The 25172-nt window shown below is 40.4% G+C and overlaps 1 protein-coding gene and 1 pseudogene across 1 annotated transcript; both read left to right on the top strand.

Moving 5' to 3' along the window:
* The window catches only part of LOC135549402 (probable ATP-dependent RNA helicase DDX10), a 138145-nt pseudogene extending 127124 nt beyond the window's left edge, over positions 1 to 11021 (top strand).
* Positions 11022 to 20239: 9218 nt separating this feature from the next.
* On the top strand, positions 20240 to 22868 carry LOC135549218 (uncharacterized protein C11orf87 homolog). The gene is made up of 2 exons (XM_064979245.1): positions 20240 to 20555; positions 21073 to 22868. The coding sequence occupies exon 2, from the start codon at positions 21178 to 21180 to the stop codon at positions 21661 to 21663; it is 486 nt and encodes a 161-aa protein (XP_064835317.1). The 5' UTR covers positions 20240 to 20555; positions 21073 to 21177; the 3' UTR covers positions 21664 to 22868.
* Positions 22869 to 25172: the final 2304 nt, after the last annotated feature.

Genomic DNA, 25172 nt, shown 5'->3' with positions numbered 1-25172 from the left:
ATCATTTCAAAAACAAAACTTTTATTATTTCAGTGAAATACGGAACCGTTCTGTATTTTATCTAACGGGTGGCATCCCTAAGTCTAAATATTCTTGTTACATTGCACAACCTTCAATGTTATGTCATAATTACGTACAATTGTGGCAAATTAGTTCGCAATGAGCCAGGCTACCCAAACTGTTGCATATACCTTGACTCTGTGTGCAATGAACGCAAGAGAAGTGACAATTTCACCTGGTTAATATTGCCTGCTAACCTGGATTTCTTTTAGCTAAATATGCAGGTTTAAAAATATATACTAGAGCGTTGGACTAGTTAACTATAAGGTTGCAAGATTGGATCCCCCGAGCTGACAAGGTGAAAATTTGTCATTCTTCCCCTGAACAAGGCAGTTAACCCACCGTTCCTAGGCCGTCATTGTGAATAAGAATGTGTTCTTAACGGACTTGCCTAGTTAAATAAAGGTATACAAAATCAAATAAAACTTTTTTTAAAGAATCGGCAAAATCGGCGCCCAAAAATACAGATTTCCGATTGTTATGACAACTTGAAATCAGCCCTAATTAATCGTCCATTCCGATTAATCGGTCGACCTCTAACACGTATGCTATGATGCTGGGAAAGTTGTCTCGAGCACCTACAGCGCTGGTCATAAAAAAAGCTAGCTAGGTCATGGATGCAAACAATGTTCTTCCCCAAAAACATAACAAAATGACATATGTTTCAGTAGCTATAGTTAGCTACCTAACTATATAGCTAGGTGTCATAATGTAAAATAACCTTAATTTATAAGACAGTTATTTGATTTAATGGTGGTCGGAACCATCTATGTGATGCTAGCCACAATAAGGATTATCAACAATAGTTCACTTTGCAGTTAGCCTTCAGAATAAAAGTATGTCATTGACAGTGACGCAAATGAATACAAATAGTATAATAATTCCATAATTGAATAGATCATGCTAAACGAGGTTGGAATGTTATATAAAATCAACAAAAGACAATCATTTGATAATTTGACAAAAATATGTTGAAATCACACTGGATGTATTATACTTTAGAATTGTATTGGGGCATACTTACTTCACTGTACAGCCCTACCTATGGATTTTGGATCAATGACATGGGGTATCAGTCTACTCAGTGACACCCAGATAACATTAGCATTGTAGCTCTTATTTTGTGGGACTGTGAATTGAGCCACATTTATTGTCAACTTATGTGTATTGAACTCTATTCCCGAGGAAAAACAATACTGCGTGGATGTTTTGGAGTCTGATAACTCTGAGGATGACTTTGGGGAAAAAATATCTTTGGTGTTGAGTCGACTGATACCCCATTTCATTGATCCCCAATCTTTAGGTAAAGCTGTACAGTGAAATATGAACGTCAATACACACAACAGGCTGACTGGGGAGGTGATTTCACACACTGTCACAGTCCCGCGATAAGCTCTACAACGCTAATATTTGCGTAAACTCTTCACAGTTGTGTTCTGTGGGTGTCATTGATACCCCCATTTCATTGCTTCACATTATCTAGTCGAAATATGGCATGATTCCACCAATTGTAACCTTCTGCATCACTTTCAGAGGTACTTTTATTTTGAAGGCAAAACGCTAATTCCACTATTGTGCCTATTCCTTATTGTGGCTAGCTTCACAACATAACCCGGTCCGGTTGAGCCTCACTAGCCAGATGAAGCTAGCTGGCTGCTTATAACGTTAGCTTTGGGCAGCAGGGTTAAGTAGCTGGCTAGCTATTTATTTTCATGAACTGAAGTTCAATTTCAATAGGCGAACAACAAGTGGCTACCTAGCTAATACTTACTCACAAGGATTCCTAAACGGTTGATTGTCAAGGGCAATGAATTCCATTATCTTGGCTTTAATGGATTTCACCTTTTGAGTTGTCTCGCTGAAATGTTCTTACTCTTTCAAATGACTGCTCGACTTGTTGACTGCTCGATCCACACAGCAGACATAGTGGGCTAGGTTAGGAATGCTGTGTTGCACAACATTTTACGTGGCATCATTGCGTCATGTACCTACCTTTTATATAGGTATGCACGTCAGCTTTGACATCGGTATTAAACTAGACATCGGGCCGTTACCCATGATGGCATTTTTAGCTAATATTGGCCGATTCCATTATGTTCACCGATATATCGTGCATCCCTAATTCCAACAGTTCACCCAAGTGTTTTGCTCTAAATCACATGTCAAATCGCAATTGCAACATTTGGTTAAAAATAAGGCCTAGATTGTTTCCCCATATCGTGCAGCCCTACGTGGCAGTGTGGAAATGCCCAAATGAGTGCAGGTAATGCAGAAATGTATAAAATTGATCAATTATTCTTGGTTGAATTTAACAGTGTGGCGAAGGACCCATTAAAATCACTGAGAATGTATGTGTTGCCACCCTGGGGTCACTCATTACTCATAAAGCACATTTAGAACTTGTATTATTAAAAAACAAAATACCATCATATCGTCCAGTTTTTTTTTAACACTGTCATAGGTTTTGGCCTAAAATCTCCTGGCATTAGATGGAGTCTGATGCCGTGTATCCTAACAAGGTTTCCATAGCCTTTGTTAGTAAAACAGCCCCACAACATTACAGATCCACCACCATACTTCACAGTGGGGATTAGGTTCTTTTCTGCATGACCATGGCTCTTTTTATGCCAAACTCACCTCTGGTGTTTTTTGCTAAAAAAGCTCTATTTTGTCTCATCAGACCGTCCAACCTGGTTCCAATCAAAGTTCAAAGACATTTAACAAACTCCCGCCGCTTACGTTTGTGGTTTGGTGACAGCAGAGGCTTTCTTCAGGCAACCCTTCCAAATAACATTTTGGCATGGAGGTGGTGTTATTGTAGTTTTGGAGACCAGATGTAACCAACTATTGCAATTCTCCAACTGTAATTCTTGGCGATGTATTTTTCCACTTGAACCATCCCTCTCACTGCGTGGGGGCGAAATACACTTGTGTCCTCTTCCAGGCAGGTTCATCACTACTTCAGTTGTTTTACATGTCTTATTGCACTTATAGTGGAAATGGGTATTTTCAGGTGTGTAGCTATCTTTTTAAAGCCATTACCTGATTTGTGAAGACTAACAACCTTTTGTCTTATTTCATTTGTGTGTGCTCAGTAATCCATCAACATGGTAAAGGACAAAGGGAGTGTCACCTCATATTTATACCCTAGTGAAACAGGACTTCAAAACTTCTTAGGAATTGGCATCCCGTCAACGGGACAGTTAATGCAGGGCCTTGTGTCACAATCGCAGATTTTAGAGAAACAACAAATGTCGGTACAGGTGTCTTATATCGGCTGAAAGCTTAAATTCTTGTTAATATAACTGCACTGTACAATTTACAGTAGCTATTACTGCAAAAAAGGCCATGCAATTGTTTGAGGTGAGCTCCTAACAAAACACTTTTTTCACCGCATGAGGCTTGATAAATCTACCTCTGACGGTAAAATGTGTACTTACATTCTGAAATCTTGCTCTGATTTATCATCCAAAGGGTCGCAGAGATAACATGAAGTGTCGTTTTGTTAGATAAAATCCTTTTTCATGTCCTAAAAACGTCCTTAAAGCATGCACGATCGGTTTTGTATTTCCACTTGTTCAATTAGCAAAGAATGGAATCTGTGAAAATCTAACCCTAAACATTCTTTCAAACAGTCAAATCACGTTAGTATGTATTCCTCAGAGATCCTAGAATGTAACTAGACTTCACTATATCATTAGGGGTGTAGTATGTCCTATAGGACACCATATTTGTTCAGAGAGCGACGCCTTCATGGCACCCCGATGACACGGACGGTTTTCACTTGAACGACTCTAACTTTGTCAAATAAGCACCAATTGTGGTCAAACGAAGCTAGCTAGATAGCCAATGAGCTGGGCCTTACGGGAGTATCCGGAAAGCTTTTATCTGTCGGAAAATATAGCTACTAACCTTGTACGACAGCTTTTCCTTTTGGACAAGAATTATAAGAATATTCAGAGTTATTAAAACTGGTTGTTTTGCAAATGTTGAACTTTCAATATGGCTACTAAGTCTGGAAAAGCGTAATCAAAGTCCAAGTATACAGATTTGACGATATTCTTGCAGAAAAAAATGTAGTATGAATGCAAATGTCTCCTTCACGATTTGCCCAAATGTACCTGGGTGACTTCACACTAAATGTCATGTAGATCGCTCATTTAAAAAAGGGGGGCTGATTGTACGCTCTTTCAAAAATGTGGACGTATATGGCATTGTATTGTGACAACTGCTTATTTTAGTGCCATTTTATTGACCCCAGCACAAGATGGACCTGTGTAATTATCATGCTGTTTCATCAGCTTCTTGATATGCCACACTTGTCAGGTGGATGGATGTGAACAAATATGTGCTCAAAATTGGAGAGAAATAAGCTTTTTGTGCTTGTGGAACATTTCTGGGATCTATTATTGCAACCCAACACTTTACATGTAGCGTTTATATTTTTGTTAAGTATAATTATTTCTTGATGACCATTTCTTTCTTAAATGTTTTAACTCAAAGGTTAGATTAATATGATATTTTGAGTGTAAGATATAGCTGATAAACAGCAATGAACAGGATCAATAATTCAGGAGGCCACCGTAGTATTTTAGATTTGTGTGTCTGTGTATGTGTTTTCTTACTTGTCTTGTTTTTGTGTGGAACCCACGAAGAATAGCTGCTGCTTTGGCAAAAGCTACTGGGGACCCGAATAAACCAACCAATACACATACCCGGAATTTGACTTGGTGAATAGTTGCTGCCATCGATAGACAATATACAAACAGAATACAGAAACATAATCAACATACGGAATATACAATATAAATACAGAAAACATAAAACTCTGGAGTATAAGCTGATAAGCTGTGAGGATATAAGGTGAGGTGAGTTACTTTTAACAGTAACCTTGCCAACAACAAACATATAGACAAGTGAATTCTCTTGACAGTCTTTCTGCTAACAAGAAAGAGGAGTAATTTCACCCAAAATAAAAAGGAAGGGGAAAACCAGTGGTACATGTGTCTTGCTTTGCTGTTTGTTAGTGCTGACAGGGTGGTTCTCTCTGACCTGAACACAACCTGAGCCCAAATTAAGAACTTAGTTTGTAGAAAATCTGTTTGGTGCACATAGTGAAAACATGAGAATTTGGGGAATGGTCCCACCTGATCAGAGCAAGTTGTTTGCAATTTTAATCTATACTGAACAAAAATATAAAACGCAACATAAAACATTTCTACGACTTTGCTGAGTTACAGTTCATATAAGGAAATCAGTCAATTTAAATCAATTCATTAGGCCCTAATCTATGGATTTCACATGACTGGGCAGGGGCGCAGCCATGGGGTGGGCCTGGGAGGGCATATGCCCAGCCAATAAGAATGAGTTTTCCCCCACAAAAGGGCTTTAGAGACAGAAATACTCCTCTATCCCCCCACACCCCGACAATCCCGCTGGTGAAGAATCCGGATGTGGATGCCCTATGCTGGTGTGGTTACACGTGGTCTGCGGTTGTGAGGACAGTTGGACACGGCTTATGATCGAGATATTAACATGCAATTCTCTGGAAACCGCTCTGGTGGACATTCTTGCAATCAGCATGCCATTTGCAAGCTCCCTCTGAACTTAAGAAATCTATGGACTTAATGTCCCCAGCACAAGGTGCACATGTGTAATTACCATAGTGTTTAATCAGCTTCTTGATATACCACACCTGTCAAGTGGATAGATCATCTTAGCAAAGGATAAAATGCTAGCTAACAAACTTTGAGAGAAATAAGCTTTTATTTCAGCTCATGAAACGGGGCGGCAGGGTAGCCTAGTGGTTAGAGCGTTGGACTAGTAACCGCAAGGTTGAGAGTTCAAACCCCTGAGCTGACAAGGTACAAATCTGTCGTTCTGCCCCTGAACAGGCAGTTAACCCACTGTTCCCAGGCCGTCATTGAAAATAAGAATTTGTTCTTAACTGACTTGCCTGGTTAAATAAAGGTTAAAAAAAAATAAAAAACACGGGACCAACACTTTACATGTTGTGTTTGTTCAGTATAAAATAGCTAAAAGAGCAGCAACAATAGACTTCAAAGATCTAACATCTGACTCATTCTTCTGGCAAGTTTTTAATTTACCCCTTAACTGACCCCTGTATCATGCTCTTATCGTAAGTGTTTTTCCTGTAGACTCAATTGAATTCCAAGGGCCAGCAGGTCTCATATAGTAGTGTTTAATACACTCCTGGGCGCCATCACACACCAGCCAAGCTGTGTCTTCTGAGAACAAGAACCTGACCAGGGGAAAATAACATGCCCTATATAGCTACAGTGCCTTGCGAAAGTATCCGGCCCCCTTGAACTTTGCGACCTTTTGCCACATTTCAGGCTTCAAACATAAAGATATAAATCTGTATTTTTTGTGAAGAATCAACAAGTGGGACACAATCATGAAGTGGAACGACATTTATTGGATATTTCAAACTTTTTTAACAAATTAAAAACTGAAAAATTGGGCGTGCAAAATTATTCAGCCCCTTTACTTTCAGTGCAGCAAACTCTCTCCAGAAGTTCAGTGAGGATCTCTGAATGATCCAATGTTGACCTAAATGACTAATGATGATAAATACAATCCACCTGTGTGTAATCAAGTCTCTGTATAAATGCACCTGCACTGTGATAGTCTCAGAGGTCCGTTAAAAGCGCAGAGAGCATCATGAAGAACAAGGAACACACCAGGCAGGTCCGAGATACTGTTGTGAAGAAGTTTAAAGCCCGGATTTGGATACAAAAAGATTTCCCAAGCTTTAAACATCCCAAGGAGCACTGTGCAAGCGATAATATTGAAATGGAAGGAGTATCAGACCACTGCAAATCTACCAAGACCTGGCCGTCCCTCTAAACTTTCAGCTCATACAAGGAGAAGACTGATCAGAGATGCAGCCAAGAGGCCCATGATCACTCTGGATGAACTGCAGAGATCTACAGCTGAGGTGGGAGACTCTGTCCATAGGACAACAATCAGTCGTATATTGCACAAATCTGGCCTTTATGGAAGAGTGGCAAGAAGAAAGCCATTTCTTAAAGATATCCATAAAAAGTGTTGTTTAAAGTTTGCCACAAGCCACCTGGGAGACACACCAAACATGTGGAAGAAGGTGCTCTGGTCAGATGAAACCAAAATTTAACTGTTTGGCAACAATGCAAAACGTTATGTTTGGCGTAAAAGCAACACAGCTCATCACCCTGAACACACCATACCCACTGTCAAACATGGTGGTGGCAGCATCATGGTTTGGGCCTGCTTTTCTTCAGCAGGGACAGGGAAGATGGTTAAAATTGATGGGAAGATGGATGGAGCCAAATACAGGACCATTCTGGAAGAAAACCTGATGGAGTCTGCAAAAGACCTGAGACTGGGAGATTTGTCTTCCAACAAGACAATGATCCAAAACATAAAGCAAAATCTACAATGGAATGGTTCAAAAATAAACATAAACCAGGTGTTAGAATGGCCAAGTCAAAGTCCAGACCTGAATCCAATCGAGAATCTGTGGAAAGAACTGAAAACTGCTGTTCACAAATGCTCTCCATCCAACCTCACTGAGCTCGAGCTGTTTTGCAAGGAGGAATGGGAAAAATTTCAGTCTCTCGATGTGCAAAACTGATAGAGACGTACCCCAAGCGACTTACAGCTGTAATCGCAGCAAAAGGTGGCGCTACAAAGTATTAACTTAAGGGGGCTGAATAATTTTGCACGCCCAATTTTTCAGTTTTTGATTTGTTAAAAAAGTTTGAAATATCCAATAAATGTCGTTCCACTTCATGATTGTGTCCCACTTGTTGTTGATTCTTCACAAAAAAATACAGTTTTATATCTTTATGTTTGAAGCCTGAAATGTGGCAAAAGGTCGCAAAGTTCAAGGGGGCCGAATACTTTCGCAAGGCACTGTACATGTCTATGATGGAATAATTGGCAGTGTATCTTAAATAAATAAATTTTTACAGAAGTTCAAAAGGTAAGGAAAGCTCAGAATGTCCTGTACAAGCTGGCTGGTTGTAAATGTTGGTGTATGCATGACTGCAGTCATATGCATTTCTGCATGGATTGTTTAGTTAAATTCAGGGGTTGGAACCAAAATTATTTACCAATTATTTCGTTCAGAACTACAATTATTTTCATTCCATTCCACTGTTCTGACCTGTATAATAAAGTTCTGAACCGGTTAAAACCAGAAAAAGTACTGGTTTATTTTGTTCCTTTCTATTCCTTTTTTAACTTGTTAAGTCAACAGTTTTTACAATTAGCTCATTTAGCTTATTAAATGATTCCACCAGTCAATGCAGATTGAGCAGCTTTCCATGGACCAGGCAAGCTATTTGTTTACATGCTTGATGGACAAGTGTAGGGTGTGAGATGCGATTGAAATTTTGCGGGATGAGTGCGAGATGGGGGTGGACATGGAGGCTTGGCTTAAAACTCTGAACATCATGATATGACATGCATTATAAAGTGTTTAGGATATTAGTAGGTGTATAATTACTTTACTGAATTGCATAATTATATGCTAGCTAGATAACTACACTGAACAAAAATATAAACGCAACATGAAACAATTTCAAAGATCTTACTGAGTTACAGTTCATATAAGGAAATCAGTCAATTGAAATAAATTAATCAGGCCCTAATCTATGGATTTTACATGACTGGGAATACAGATATACATCTGTTGGTCATAGATACCTTAAAAAAAAAACAAATAGGGGCATGGATCAGAAAACAGTCACTATTTGATGTGACCACCATTTGCCTCATGCAGCGAGACATCTCCTTTGCATTGAGTTGATCAGGTTGTTGATTGTGGCCTGTGGAATGTTGTCCAGCTCTTCTTCAATGACTGTGCTTAGTTCCTGGATAATGTCGGGAACCGGAACACGCTATTGTACACGTCGATCAAGAGCATCCCAAATATGATCAATGGGTGATATGTCTAATGAGTATGCAGGCCATGGAAGACCTGGAACATTTTCAGCTTCCAGGAATTGTGTACAGATCCTTGCGACATGGGGGTACGTTATCATGCTGGATCATGAGGTGATGGCGGCGAATGAATGGCACAATAATGGGCTTTAGGATCTCATCATGGTAACTCTGTGCATTCAAATTGCCATCCATAAAATGTAATTGTGTTCATTGTTCATTAGCTAGTTAATTGTTTACAAACAAATGAGTGAATGTGCTAGAAAGCTAAACAGCTACCCAGCTAGCTAGTTCACTGCCTTGGCTAGCTAGTTGACTGCCTTGGCTAGCCAAAAAGGACTTGTTTTGAAATGTGGATAATGATATCCTTTGAGGCTTTAAAAAACCCCACTATGATGTTGAACATTGAGAAAAGTTCATGCAGGCGTTGTCGTCACCTTTGTTTGCTACATAAACTTCTGAGTGATGGGAAGCACGAGCACACCACCACCAATCAGCCTACACCATTGTGCACACACCCGTCGTTATTACTATGACAACTAGCAGAACCATGTCAACAAATGACTGCTGACTGTACACACAAATATGATTTGGTCACTTGTAACTTGCTGTTTGGACCGTCAGTACTCCAAATCAGATTTGTCTCGCAGTGTGAACAAGGCTTAAGTCTGTTGAATCATTTAAGGCTTTTCTCCAGTGGATGCACACAGAACTGTATATGGTGGTATATAATGTATAGACTGGGATGGGGTTAACAACTGATAAGAGGGAATGTTTCATATGTTATGGCCCTCACGTCAGTCATGGCTTAAGTTGTTGTGTTCCCCAACATTTAATGTTCTTACTATCTGCACCAAACAGATGTTTTTATTTTAATTTGGGCTCAGGTTGTGTTCACCAGGGGCTAAGGTCAGAGAGAACCACCCTGTCAGCACTAACAAACAGCAAAGCAAGACAAATGTACCACTGGTTTTCCCCTTCCTTTTTACTTTGGGTGAAATTACTCCTTTTTATGGCGAGCGGAAAGACTGTGTCAAGAAAATGCACTTGCCTTGCATGTTTGTGGTTGGCAAGGTTACTTTAAAAGTAACGCATTATACATTCATTGGAAGAAACAGGCGAAACGAGGCGGTACCATCCAACAAAAAATGCTTGTTTTATATTTCCATTGTGAACCGTTTTCCACAGTGTGCCCTAATGAATTGACCCACAATGGGGTTCTGCATGCATGGTAGCCATTTTGTATTCCTAGTGCTCACCACCCAGCCCCTGAGCTGTGGAGTGTCAACAATCAGAGGTGCAGATAATAGGAGAGACAGCTCTATCAGCAATAACTGTGTTTCACTCTGCTTCCTGTTCACATGATAAATCATTCCCCACTCCCTTGATCCACACCAATTGACTTAATCAAAGTTAAATTGTGTTCCCCAAGTTTTAGACTTTTTTCGGCCCATTTGTTCAATTAATCCCATTACGCCATTGCTGGTGTCTGATCATCCCGGCCATTTCACAACTTTGAATAAAGAGAGCCAGCTATCTCCCCTATCAGATGGCTATGAGACGGGTGCCTCTTTCCATCCATCTCAATTACAAAGAATCTTGAGCAGCCTCATGCAATCAAATAGCTAGCAACATTGGAAGATTTTTAACCAAGATACCTCCCAGGGTTGCAATCCTCTACCTCTGTTTTACACAGATCCCCATGAACCACGGTATGTCCCATAACACCTTTTTTTCAAAGACCATCTCCATAGACCGACCCTCAATATAAACTGCACTCCCATTGATGTGAGCTAAACTGATTGTTGAAACCTTTCTCCTCTCTTTGTTTAAAGCCATGCTGCTGGGATGAGGAAGCGCAGCCTCAGTGACTGCAGCGATGACTCTGGTGAGGCAGAGGGGAGCAGGAAGAGACCAAGGCAACAGGCAGCTGCCAAGCCCCTGGACACACTGGCCTCTCTCTGGCTGAGGACAAAGAGCTGGTCCTGCATCTGCTAGGGATCCGGCCCTAGGGCTTGCGAAAGAGAGGACATTTACAGAACACTCTGTGTTATGGAGGATCCTCTTCAATGTCTTGTCATCATTATTTGGATGTTCCCCACTGTTTTGGGAACATTAGATATTTCCCAAAATGTCAAATAAAACATACAATTTACTGTTACATGTCATTGTTTTACTGTAGTTACCTGTGCTTGTTTGGTTAAAAAAAATGCAATTTAACATGGAAAACATTTGACAAGTGCTTTAGTTAGTACCTATCCACATACTGTTTTACTTTTCCTCTCAAATGTTTCTCTTTGTTCTAAAATAACCTTTCAATTACCCATCCATTTTATGACAAAGTAATATCTCACAACCATTTCCTTGGCGTACGTGTTTCTCTGCATCTTGTTCCAAGTGATGTCTATTGTAATATAATGGCATGGAACATGCTGCACCTTGACTGGAATGATTTGATTCTCGCTCAATGCAGGGGCCACCATTCACTTGGTTAAAGCCTGAAGCCCACTTTCATGTTTTTCTTTTCACAGATGTAAATGACTTTGGCACATTCTAGATGGAAATGGATGTATAATTCCTTCTACCCCCTGTGGCCTCACCAGAGATCTGCTCCACACACTACGAGGGGGGACTGGCAGCCTGACAGATGTACAGTACAAGTCAAAAGTTTGAACACACCTCCTCATTCCAGGGTTTTCTTTATTTGTACTATTTTCTACATTGTAGAATAATAGTGAAGACATCAAATCTATGAAATAACACATGGAATGATGTAATAATCAAAAAAGTGTTAAACAAATCAAAATATATTTGAGATTCTTCAAAGTAGTCACCCTTTGTCTCGACAGCTTTGCACACTTGGCATTCTCTCAACCAGCTTCATAAGGTAGTCACCTGGAATGCATTTCAATTAACAGGTGTGCCATGTTAATTAGTGGAATTTCTTTCGTTAATGCGTTTGAGCTAATCAGTTGTGTTGGGACAAGGTAGGGGTGGTATACAGAAGATAATGATATTTGGTAAAAGACCAAGTCCATATTATGGCAGAACAGCTCAAATAAGCAGAGAGAAATGACAGTTCATCATTACTATTAGATATGAAGGTCAGTCAATTTGGAAAATTTCAAGAACTTTGACATTTTCTTGAAGTGCAGTGCAAAAACCATCAAGCGCTATGATGAAACTAGCTCTCACGAGGACCGTCACAGGAGGGGAAGACCTAGAGTTACCTCTACTGCAGAGGATACGTTCATAAGAGTTACCAGCCTCAGAAATTGCAACCCAAATAAATGCTTCACAGAGTTCAATTAACAGACACATAACATCAACTGTTCAGAAGAGACTGCGTGAATCAGGCTTTCATGGTCGATTTGCTGCAAAGAAACCAATACTAAAGGGCACCAATAAGAAAAAGAGACGTACTTGGGCCAAGAGACCCGAGCAATGTACATTAGACCGGTCGGAAATCTGTCCTTTGGTCTAATGAGTCCAAATTTGAGATTTTTGGTTCCAACCTCCATGTCTTTGTGATATGCAGAATAGGTGAACAGATGATCTCCGCATGTGTGGTTCCCACCATGAAGCATGGAGGAGGAGGTGTGATGGTGTGGGGGTGCTTTGCTGCTGACACTGTTGGGGATTTATTTAGAATTCAAGGCACACTTAACCAGCATGTCTACCACAGCAGCGATACACCATCCTATCTGGTTTGCGCTTAGTGGTACTATCATTTGTTTTTCAACAGGACAATGACCCAACACACATCCAGGCTGTGTAAGGGCTATTTGACCAAAAAGGAAAGTGATGTAATGCTGCATCAGATGACCTGGCTTCCACAATTTCCCGATCTCAACCCAATTGAGATGGTTTGGGTTGAGTTGAACCGCAGAGTGAAGTAAAAGCAACCAACGAGTGCTCAGAGTATATGTGAACTCATTCAAAACTGGTGGTAAAGCGTTCCAGGTGAAGCTGGTTGAGAGAATGCCAAGAGTGTGCAAAGCTGTCATCAAGGCAAAGGGTTGATACTTTGAAGAATCTGAAATCTAAAATATATTTGGATTTGTGTACTACTTTTTTTGGTTACTACGTGATTCCGTATGTGTTGTTTCATAGTTTTGATGTTTTCACTGTTATTCTACAATGTAGAAAATAGTAAAAAGAAAAACCCTGGAATGAGTAGATATGTCCAAGGTTTTGACTGGTAGTGTACATTATGCAGACATGCTTGTCCCAGATCCCAAAACCACTCTCTATTTTCTGACCTTTTCACTTTTTGTGTTAAATATTCTCTTGCTGTCCCGTTGGTACTCTTTTTCACTCTTGTTGCTCTCCACATCACACTGTTTCCCCCCATTACATCTTACTCCTCTCTCGGTTTTGTTCTCTGGCTCTCACTGGCTTTTTCATCATGTTTTTTTTTCTGTCTCCACTTGTCCTATTCCCCCTTTCCCCTCACTGCAGTTCCAGCTTTGAAAGCTGCCCTTTCTCTGGCTTTAAGCCAATGCAGGCTCAGATTACTTCAAACCACTGCCTGTGTGAAGCATAAATTGCTGCATCACTGGTCCAAAAAAACAACAGTAATGTAAATCCTTCAAGTCCCAGTCACCATCTGTGTCCCATTACCTGTTATTGCTTTATCCCACTTTTTGGGGGGGGGCTTATTCATTTATTTTTTATGCTCGGCTGTAGTGCCACTTGACTTGATAGAAATGAAAGATCCATGTCATTGACGGTACTATCAAAATAGGTGTCACTAGAGTTGCAAAATTCCCTCAACTTTCTGGTAAGATTCTCAGGTTCTCCAGAAGTCCTGGATGAAGGATTCCCAGATGTCCTGCTTATTCTTGATGACAGGAATATTCTAACCAGGATTTCTGGACATTTTTTGGTAAAGTTACGGTAATTTTGTAATGGGGCACAGTTGGTGACAGGGACTTCAAGGTATTCTATTACTTTTATTGGCATCGGTGGTGCAGCTTGTTATGCCTTTCACAGGGAAGGAAGTGGTTTCATGTCTGAGGCTCGCCTGGGGCAGCTTTCAGATCTCGAGCTCCCAGCACATCATGCTCAAAGATTACATGGGCGTAGGCCCTGCCTATGACTCCCTTGTGATTGACATAACTTACGCTGAAAAAAAATAGAAAAGCAACAATATTCAAACACTTGACTGAGTTACAGTTCATATAAGGAAATCAGTCCTCATCTATGGATTTCACATGACTGAGAATACAGATATGCATTTGTTGGTCAAAGATACCTTAAAGAAAGAGGCGTGGATCAGAGAACTCGTCAGTATCTGGTGTGACTACCACTTGCCTCATGCAGCGTGTGAAATCTCCTTCCTATAGAGTTGAAAAGACTGTTGATTTGTGTCCTGTGGAATGTTGTCCCACACCTCTTCAATGACTGTGCAAAGTTTCTGGAACTGGAACACGCTGTCGTTCACGTTGATCCAGGGCATCCCAAGCTGCTCAATGGGTGACATGTTTGGTGAGTATGCAGGCCATGGAAGAACGGGGACATTTTCAGCTTCCAGGAATTGTGTAGAGATCCTTGCAATATGGGGCTGTGCATTATGCTGAAACGTGATGGTGGTTACACAAGGTCTGCGTGAGACCAGTTGGACGTACTGCCAAATTCTCTAAAATTACGGAGGCAGCTTATGGTAGAGAAATAAAAAAATAAAAAATGGTAGAGAAATGAACATCCAATTCTCTGGCAACAGCTCTGGTGGACATTCCTGTCATCAGCATGCCAATTGCACACTCCCTCAACTTGAGACATCTGTGGCATTGTGTTGTGTGACACAAATGCATATTTTAGAGTGGTCTTTTATTGTCCCCGCACAAGGTGCACCTGTGTAATGATCAAATTAGCCTTTTGTGCGTATGGAACATTTTTGGGATATTTTATTTCATCTCATGAAACATGGGACCAACACTTTACATGTTGCATTTTTATTTTTGTTCGGTGTAATTTAGCAGATCCCGAATGCTGTAGAATGCCAGGATGGGCTTTTTCATAATCTGCCACCCCAGAGTATATTTTAGTGTTTTTGACATTTGTTGTCTCCTCCTGTTACAGAACTGATCGCTTGAAAATATTTGGGACAGAGATTTAACTTCCTGAAATCCAATAGTTTTTCATTTATTTCTATGAGTAGTTATGTATGAAAGATATCTTAAACCCACTTAGTGTGCTTGAGAGGTCACCTTCCTCTGCAGTAGTTTGTTTTTCCTTTCTGTAAAGCCCATAGGCACTCTCCCTTTAACATGTCAGTGGTCAGTGGTTAACCAGGGAAGCATTATCTTCACAGCTATTTTACAGTAATGTACTCTCAAAATAGAAAGTCAGCAAATCTCTATTGTTGCTTCAGTACTGAAAATGGCCTCCTTTTGTCATTCCATCATTTTTGTGGAAAAGCTATTGAAAGATATATGGTAATATCTACTTATAACAAGAGTTTTATTTGAATATACCTCTTAAGAGACCTGAAAGTTGCACAGCCGTAAATCCCCTTTCAATGCAGTCTGGGTTTTTATACAGTAAAATACTAAAGGTGTAATGTTTAGATGCTACCCACTTATTAGAAGCGTATCTGGCTTTTGCCCTTTGTATAATATATGGCTTTTAAATCGGTCAACAATTTGGGGATTGAAGCAGATGGCCTTCTTGTGGTGTTGACTCCCCCTTTTGCCGTGCTTTGAGAGAGTGAGTAATCCAGGGAAGGCTGGATTACTGGGTTTTAGCGCAGAGTCCTCTGCCTGTCCTTTCCAACTAAATCTACATAATTAGAGAGGGGGATAATATAGACTACAGAAGACAGAGCAGCAAAGTGAGTTTCTCCCACAATGACCTTATGAAACTTAGCCAGAGCAGCAAACAGTTGGGCCCTGCTTACGGCAGTGACAAATGGAGCTGATGAAGTTGTGTGTGATGGGGGCGGATGGAGGCAGTTCCTTAAGTGTTAAGCCGTCTGTGTCCACAGTCATCTATCAGGGCTGTGTGCCCTCCACTCGCCTCACCATCCACTTTGCCCCAATTTTTCCATCCTTATCTTCCTTTCTTTATGCACAGAGGACAAGCTTGACCCACTCCAATCCACTCGTATGGCCAAAAGACCATAGCCCTCAAGCTCCTCTTTGGTCACTTATTATCAACATCTTTGTCTCAGTATTACCAATGCTTCTCAGAACTGGCCCTTGTAATAGTGTAGAGGGGTAGAAAATAGCCCTGCCCCTATATACCATTGCCATGGTATAGCATTTGTAGACTTTTATTTTCCTCTTTACCTTGTTGATGTTATAAGGTCTAGTTTGTCATCTTGAGTGTGTGCGGTATGTTGATATTCCATGCACATCTGATGGTAATGTTTGCTGTGGCTCCTCGGGAGTTTTCAATGGAGTAAAGATTGCTGTAATGCAGCGTGACTCAAATATCAGTCACATTTCACTGTGAGTGATGAGTTCAATTCAGGCATTTTTGTGGGGGAAAGAAAATCTCCCTGTCTTTGTAAATAGTGTGTCATTTTCCTAGTCATTATCAGTCACGGCAATGAGAAACAATGATTCTATCTGTGTTTGTCTAATGAGTTCACCTTGTTAACGATTGAACACAGTGGATAGAGAACCTCTGCCAGGCCCCAAGATGCAACAATAATGTATTAATGTGTGTATTGACTCAGGAGTGTTTGCTTCTACTATCCTCTAGTTTGGGGTTCCCAACCAGGAGTTTTGACACCAAAATGGGATTGACAAAAGTTTCCGTTGGATTGCAGGCACTTCCTTGATTTGAGATTAAAAATCAAGGTTGAACAAGTCAAAGTTGAACAAAATGATGTTTTCTGTTTTAACTTCTCCCGTGATCTTGAAATTGAGGGGTATACTGCAAAGCAGAATAAATGAGTCAGCCAGCTAACTTTGATAAACAACCAAAAATAACTGTTGATTTTCTGATTTATTATGGAAGCTAAACATGTTTTTTCGTTTGTTGAATCAATTAGACCATGCATATTTCAAGCTTATCTTTATTAAAAATAAGAAGTTATTTCAGAATATTTAGCTGGCTAACTCACTGAACCTGTTTTATACTATACTTCTGGAATCCATAGCGGTGAAACTGCAACGTCCGTTTGCGATATTGCAACAACAGACGTTTTTTTCCCTTCTGACATCATTATACTTGAAAAAAATGTCACGATGCTTGCTTAGCGAGTACCACTTCCTCCCAATTCTGCCCATACCTGGCACCAACGCAGTACCTCTCCTTCACAAACACACATGACCACCGCCCTCAAGCATCCTACGCCGATCGCGCCACCTCAAAAGCTAGATAATGAGGCGTAAGTTTCACACATCCCCATGTGCTACACACGCGTAATAGTACATACACTACTGTTCTATTTATTTTTTACTACAATGCAAGATGCTCCTCTGCTCTGTTTAAAAAACTATAACAAAATCTGCCTGGGGCGATCAGTGCTGCTGCTTCACCTTACAAGCTGACCAGACCGCGTATGTGTGTCTGCTATTGCGCGCATGTTGATTTTGTCCCCCAACACCAAACACAATCAAGGGCATGCAGGTTGAAATATCAAAACAAACTCTGAACCAACTATATTAATTTTGGGGACAGGTCAAAAAGCATTAAACATTTATGTCAATTTAGTTGGCTAGCTTGCTGTTGCAAGTTAATTTGTCCTTGGATATAAACATTGGGTTGTTATTTTATCTGAAATGCACAAGGTCCTCTACTCCAACAATATATCAGCTTCTAGTAATCTCTCCTCCTTCAGGGTTATTCTTTGGACTTTATATGGCGGTTGGCAACCAACTTTAAGGTGCATTACCACAACCGAATGGAGTGTGGACCCCAGTTCATATTTCAATCACCCACATGGTTATATGCTCCTAAAAACAATGAGGAGATGGGAGAGGCAGGACATGCAGCACGTCGAACGTCAACGCAAACGAAAGCAGTGTGGGTGCAATGATTGAATAACATGATTGTGTACATTTATTTTTCGATGCTCGCGCACGCAACGCAAGTGGTGTGGTCAGCATGTTATGCAAGCTCAGCTTTTCCTTTTCCTTATCTGACTCTGACAAGGGTCCATACTTGCAAACATTTGAAAATTTTCATTTAACCTCCTTCTCAAAATGTGCATCTGCCAATTACAATCGTCAACGTAGTTGCAGGTGATAGAACGCTACATTGTAGCTGGTCCCATCAAATAACCTGGCATACGTTAGCCCTATGCTAACCTCACCAGCTGACAGTAATTTTTTCTTGTCACAAATTCTGCATCAGCCAATCAAATATTTCAGACTTTATATCCACCAACCAATGGCATTTCATAAAATAGGTTAATTTGGCCACCAGGGGGATATTTTAAACCTCTAAATTCAAGGTTTACTTTTGTCCCGCTCATCTGTCTCAAGTGTAGAGTGCCAATATTGCATGATGATACATCCTTGACTAGGCTATTAGCTACTAACTGTAGACAAATTCACATATGACAAAATACCACGATTTTCCTAATCCATTTCACACACACCCATGTGATTTTATGGAAAAAAAAGATAAAGGAGGTCTATAGCATTTTAAGTTTGTCATACATCGTTTAAAAAAATGTAAGAGCCTTATGGACTTCAAATAGCTGTCATGTACAATCTTCATCATTGCTTCTAGCCCCCCTTGCAGCAAGCATTTTTGTTACAGTGAAAACACTGTTCACTGCTGCTCCTCGACGCTTCATTAAAATAATGCATATGTGACCGTGGATGATTATAATAATCCATATGAAATGTTGTACATGTAAGTGTAGCATATACGTCTATATAATATGGCCTATAGTAGGGACGATTATTTATGTAGCAGTGCCAGTAGCCTGTGTCTTGGTCTGCAAGAGGGACTCTAACAAGAAGCTCCTTATTAAATGCATTCGTAAATCTTCATTTACAAGGTTTTGGCTGCATTTCTCTTAACACACTATCACAAATGTAATTATACATTTCAAATGGGGGGGGGGGGGGCTAAAGTGGGATTCGAACCCATTCACCGTCTACGACAAATACGAGGAGTTCTAGGCGCTCTACAGTGTGAAGCCAGCTATATGACCTGTCAGACAAATGCATGTGATCTAGTGCTTTGATTTTCAGAACGTGCCATTGGACTGCTGTTATGTGCGCTTTCATGAACAAGTGTTAGATCACGTCCAACTACAGCAACGATTTCAATTGGCTAATAAGTTATTTCAACTGGATATAATCCCGCCAAGCTCTCAGGTTAGCACAGGGCTAAATCTGTCAGGTTATCTGATGGGAACAGCTAACAGTGTTTGACCACGTGCAACTACGTAAACGGTTTTAAGAGTTTTAAGGTCCAGGTTAAACTTCAACTTTTTCTAATGTATGGCCCTCAAGGTTCTTGCATCCTCAAAGTCATAATTTGGACACGGGTAATGTCATCATTTTCAGGAGCGAATGAGCCCTGCATATTGGTCAGGAATTTGGGAAACCTGGTTGCACATCTGAAAACATTTAGCTTAAATTATGTCTTGCTGGAGCCTCGCAGTATGATGTTTGCATCTTTTGGCTAAACATCAGTTTTACAGTGAGTTCGTGAAATCATGTTGCATGTATTTATCCTTTACCACAGGAAATGGTGTCATTTGATTTACCAGCTCCCCTTCAGTAGACTCAAACCATTTTTATAAGATCCTGACTGTAAACTCTGGCATTGACAGTTCTAAGATCTGCTTTTACTGTTGGCCAAGTCAAGCATTTGTTTTTACAATGGGCCACTTAGGTCTACCTTACCAATGTAACTTGCTGTGTAAAATTGGGCCCACTAGCCTATCTTGACAAGGAAATGCTGCTTTAGTCTACTACAAATACAGTCCAGTGATACTTCAAGTTTACTCATGTGAAGTGATTGATTTCGAGTTATTTCTGCCCCCCCCCCTCCCTCATCAATGCCAGTAATCTTTATCAATTCCTTTTGACACCAGCTTTCCTTTTAGACAACCTGCATCACCATGGCAGTCCCAATGCATCAGGGTCAAATATGACCATGTGAGAAGTAAAAGTGAGTGAAATGCAATGTCGATAGTCTTAGGTAGACATGTCTGTTTGTCGTCGTGATGCTGTGCAGATGATTTCAGCACCAGTGTCGTGGGAACAGCTCCACACTATGTTGCATGCTTTTGCTGAAGTGCGTGCATGTGACCAATATAATGTACGTTGGGGTTCAAGGCGTTTTTTCAGTTTATTGATCGCGTATCTGTAGGTCGTATAGGCTACGCTTGATGTTCTACTGTATACGTTTCCTCTAAGCTTTTCAGAAGGCAGCGGAGCCTGCAATGTAGACTCAAGTGATGAATGTGGAACACAGATGTGCATCCACTGTGGGTGTGTGTGGACAGAGTACAGCTTTCGCATTGTGTGATACGTCATTGCGATCCATGATAATTCTCTCTGCTCCCCATATCGCCACTCCGGCCGGTCCTCGACTCTGAAACGGCTTCGACTAGACAGTTTCACCAGGTAAGAGATTAAAACATCTATTTTTCCCTCAAACATAAACGAACAGACTGAAATATTCCAAGTGTTTTCTTGAATTTCTGACTATTGAAAATAGCCTAGCTCAAATCATGGTGACCACATATTGTTTCATGTAAGTGCATTCGTTTCATTGTAATTGTAGTAGCCTGGATGCTGCAGATGCACGTCTCAAGTTCGTGTTTTCCCTATTCACATAGGAACTTTTGCAGTAAACTGATTGGAATTGTATGGAATTGAATTATGGCTCTGGCGTCCAAATATAATTATGATTTCTGTTCTGGAGCCATACATTTTTTGTAATCTCAAAACTGACGCTCAATTACGCACGCCTAATAGTTCTCTCAATTATTTAAATAATTTAATCGGGCGTGCCGTGAATGGTGAGCCTATACACTGATGGCATATGCAGACCGCTGTAGTCTCGCTACACAATGTCATTGCCTTATTGTATTCTTAACATGTTGCCACTGTTCTCAACGGGGTTTTAATTTCCATTTAGGTAAATCTAATGGGACAGTCAAGGCCTTTGATTCCATTTGCCTCGTCGCGCTGAGGTTGGAGAGGACATATTACTACCCCGAAGTGAAAATCAAAGCCCAACGAAATGACAAACAAGGAGTCCGAGGATGTGGGTCTCTCCATACCACTGTGCATCTACAACGGGGCTTCCCAAACCAACGGCACCTGCATGGACCAAATTGGCCGCTTCTTCCAACCGTTCTCCTCGACCTTTGCGCTCATGGTGCTGGTGGCCATGATAATTGGGATAATATTGGTTTCCCTGGCAGCATTTCACTTTAACAAGAGGAGAATGAAGAAGAGGAAGATCCAACGTGCCCAGGAGGAATACGAGCGTGACAACCTCAGCCCGTCCACCAAGGCGAAGAGAGAGCCTATGAGACCATGCATTATTGTCCGACCATCGCCTCGAGATGGCGAACACCGGCCACACTCCGCTGTCCAAAATACCAGTTATCACATTCAGGAGGACGTCGGTACCTTACCCATTACAAATAATGCGTCAGAATTGGATATGGCCAACATTGAGCAAGGAGACGGACAAGTGCTGGAAACGGTCGTCTTGTCTTGATAACGTTGCAATTGAAAGTGTTGGGACTTTGTAAATAAACAACATCCACGTTATAGTTCAGGTGTAACTGACAAAAAAAACATAAATTTGGGATTAACTGGGAAAGCAATATGGCACAAAAACAAACAATATGACCTCAAGGAACTATGTTTGCCATTTTCATCATAAATCACACCGAGTGGATTGATATGTGCCACGTTTGTAAATCGTGTATAAAAGTAGAGTCCGTCAGTATATTGGAATACATTTGTGGAATAATTTCAGCAAAGGACCATTTGGTAGAGTATTGTAAATTGAAGACAGGCCACAAAGAAAGAGCGCTGTCCGTGGTTATGAAATCCCAGGCCCACTCGAAAGAGCGCTGTCCATGGTGCTGAAATGTAGATACGTTCATGTGCCCCTAGCACAATTTCGTTGTGTAGATGTAAATTGCTAGTTGTCCAAGTATTATAAAGTATTTATTTATGCGACTATTTCTACTACTGGACTTGAAAATGGTAGAATTAGATTTTTAATCTAAAGAAATATTTCCCCAAAAGTTCAATCAAACTTCTTAAAACCAGTTCCACAGAACAAGCTTCACTTTATAAATCATTATTTTATGGAATATGCTCTGGCGACCATGCATTCCTCTTCGTCTCAATCCATTTGATTTTATTTGTACAACGCTTTCAAACGAAGAGCAAGTAGATGTAGGAAGATACCTTAAGAGGAACCAGACTCTCTGAATGGCATGTGCTTTGGCACCCTCTCACAACGTTTTGAAGGAGCTATCAAATAAAGCTTTTATGTCATGTTTGACAAGGTCTCACAAACCTATTTCGGGCTTTTGGCTTTGCTAAAAGTGTGGCAAGCGGTTTAAGTTGCCATTTGTTGCAGTTAGGCAGTGCAGACTGTATTTAGAAATGGCCTCAAATAATTATTTTCAGAGATACATAGTTTAATTAAAATGATGCATTTTTATTGGTTGTTGATATAAAGGACATCAATCTTTTCATTAATGTCTTGAAGATGACTGTAGGTTCTAGCATGTGTGACTTCTTGTAGGGCACAATGCGTTTGGTTTGTAATAATGCACTGTTCCAGATTTAATTCTTACATGTGCCAGATAGCTGTGAGTCCTAATAGCCTATAGCAGTCCAGTATTTATAATGTACCCTCTGAAATGTAATAAATGGGGCATCATAAATATTTCTTCATGCTTATTTTCTTTGTCATGAAAGTCATATTTTGTCTCCTTTTCTACCTTGAGCCACGTTACGTCAAACAGAATGCTGGTATAACAAAACATTTCCAGGTCAACAAAAAGGAGAGCAGTCATTGATAATACCAATCAAAGATCAATAGAGTTTAATACAATAATTCAGGGAGACGCCTCCAGAGCAGAAGCATAGAAAATGTCTAACAGGTCTCTTGGAGACAGGCCAATCTAATCAGACAGTAGGCTACCAAAAGTTATCTACACATCAGCGCAAGACGCTTGTACAAAGTCAGTCAAAACCAAAGACAGTGGCCTTGTCCAAAATCTGGCTTGCCTAGGCTACTACTTACTGAATACTATGTACCAGAGGAGGCTGGTGGGAGGAGCTATAGGAGCACGGGCTCATTGTATTGAGTGGAATGGAATAAATGGAACTGTATAAAACACATGAAAAACACATTTGACTCATTTCATATTCCATTCAAGCCAGTACAATGAGCCCGTGCTCCTACAGCTCTTCCCAGCAGCAGCAGCCTCTGATGTGTACTAATCGTGCTACATACAATTTAGAACGTACTGAGGGCTCTGCTACTTTGATGAGCAACCAGAAATAACTATTGATAATGAACTCCTTGATCCTGCTTTGTAGTATACCCTTCTGTTAACGAATGCATTAAGCAACAAATATCAGCATGCTTGGCTATAGCCACAGTAAGATGTTTGGGCTGCACTCGGCTCATACTACTGAGAATGTCAGTTTGGTACAGCACATCCCCTCAGCTCATTATTACCTGTTTGACAATTTGACATTTCACATAGGCTTACTATACAGCTTTTTGTCACATAGGTCTTCCTAAAATGCTGACTATTTAAAACGCAAGTAGGCCTATGGGTATTCGGACATGACCATTGACTTTGCCAGCTGCAACAGAATCACACAGTGTTCATAATATCGTCAATACAATAATAGTGTCATCGGTCCTTGTACCTTCAGTAACTCTGGTGTCAATCACTATCAAACGATATGAGAACATCCCTTATCAAGTCTAGTGACCATCAACCCGGCCTACACAAATGAGTAACAAATAGAACAATGGAAATCATGAATATTACAGAAACGGAAAACAAATATGCTAAGCATTGTGTTAATTACTCTAAACTGAATATTGACTTTATTAATCTTAAATATTACCATTACAGGTAGCTTGTAATATTAATGGAACATTGTGATGTTGGAAAACTCTTGTGCATTCTGAGCCTCACTTTGAGGGTAGAATGGATGATCCTCTCAAAGAAAGGGGATGCCAAGTCAGTTGCACAAGTGAACGCATTCAACCAAAATGTGTCTTAAATCGACCTTGGCTCTATCAGTAACCCAAGGGGTTCCTTGATCTTATTGAATCTAAAGTCACACCTACCTCTCCTGATTGGATCATTGGGTATTTGAGTGCTTTGACAGGTTCTCTAACAGGAGTCTATGGCAGTGGGTTTCCACTGGATAGCACAGCCAGTCAAAATTGGCTATCATAAAAATTCCTGAAAACAAATGTGCTATTTGGTTTTAATTTAAGGTTAGGCATAAGGTTGGCAGTATGGTTAATGTTAGGGTTAGAATAGAATTTTAATAATACATTGTAGAATTTGGCAGCTTAATGACCTTGTGGCTGTGGTAACTAGTGAGGCTAAGGCCCTTTGCCAGGTGCCAGAAGAGCATGTTCCTAATTGTTTCCTAAAAAAACAGCCCGGGGCCGTCATTGTAAATAAGAATTTGTTCTTAATTGACTCGCCTGGATAAATAAAGGTTAAATAAAATAAATCCCTGGCTGAAAATGAACCCTGCTGTTGGGAGTCTCTCACCGGATCTGTCCACAGACTAATTTCATTGGCGACTGTGGGGACAAATAGATCCCTGCTATTTACTCTTTGTAATTGGATTTGCATTACAAGGTTATAAGGAAGCAAAAACTCAACACGAGCTGCATGTTTACTTTTTCGCCATTCGGGCTTATATGTGTATGGACAAGTTTGAGCCTAGTGGATTGGACAACGGAGATGATCTAGAACTGAACTCGGCCCATTCAAAAGGATGATGGATTTGGAATGCACTTTTCTAGATGATGAAAAATGTTTTTACTGTACATTGTATATTGTGGAAAGCCGCACATCCATTACCACCTGCTGAAGCTCCTATAGTCTGTTGCAGCATGTTGCATACCATATACATCTGTCAAAGGCCCTGCTGCTCATCCTTAGGGGATGCTAATCCAAGAATGTGCAGTGATCCCTGTGAATGATTTATGAGCGACGC

The sequence above is a fragment of the Oncorhynchus masou genome, chromosome 12 (assembly GCF_036934945.1).
Source record: "Oncorhynchus masou masou isolate Uvic2021 chromosome 12, UVic_Omas_1.1, whole genome shotgun sequence".
Taxonomy (NCBI): Eukaryota; Metazoa; Chordata; class Actinopteri; order Salmoniformes; family Salmonidae; genus Oncorhynchus; species Oncorhynchus masou.
This window is presented reverse-complemented; position numbering and strand designations above follow the sequence as displayed.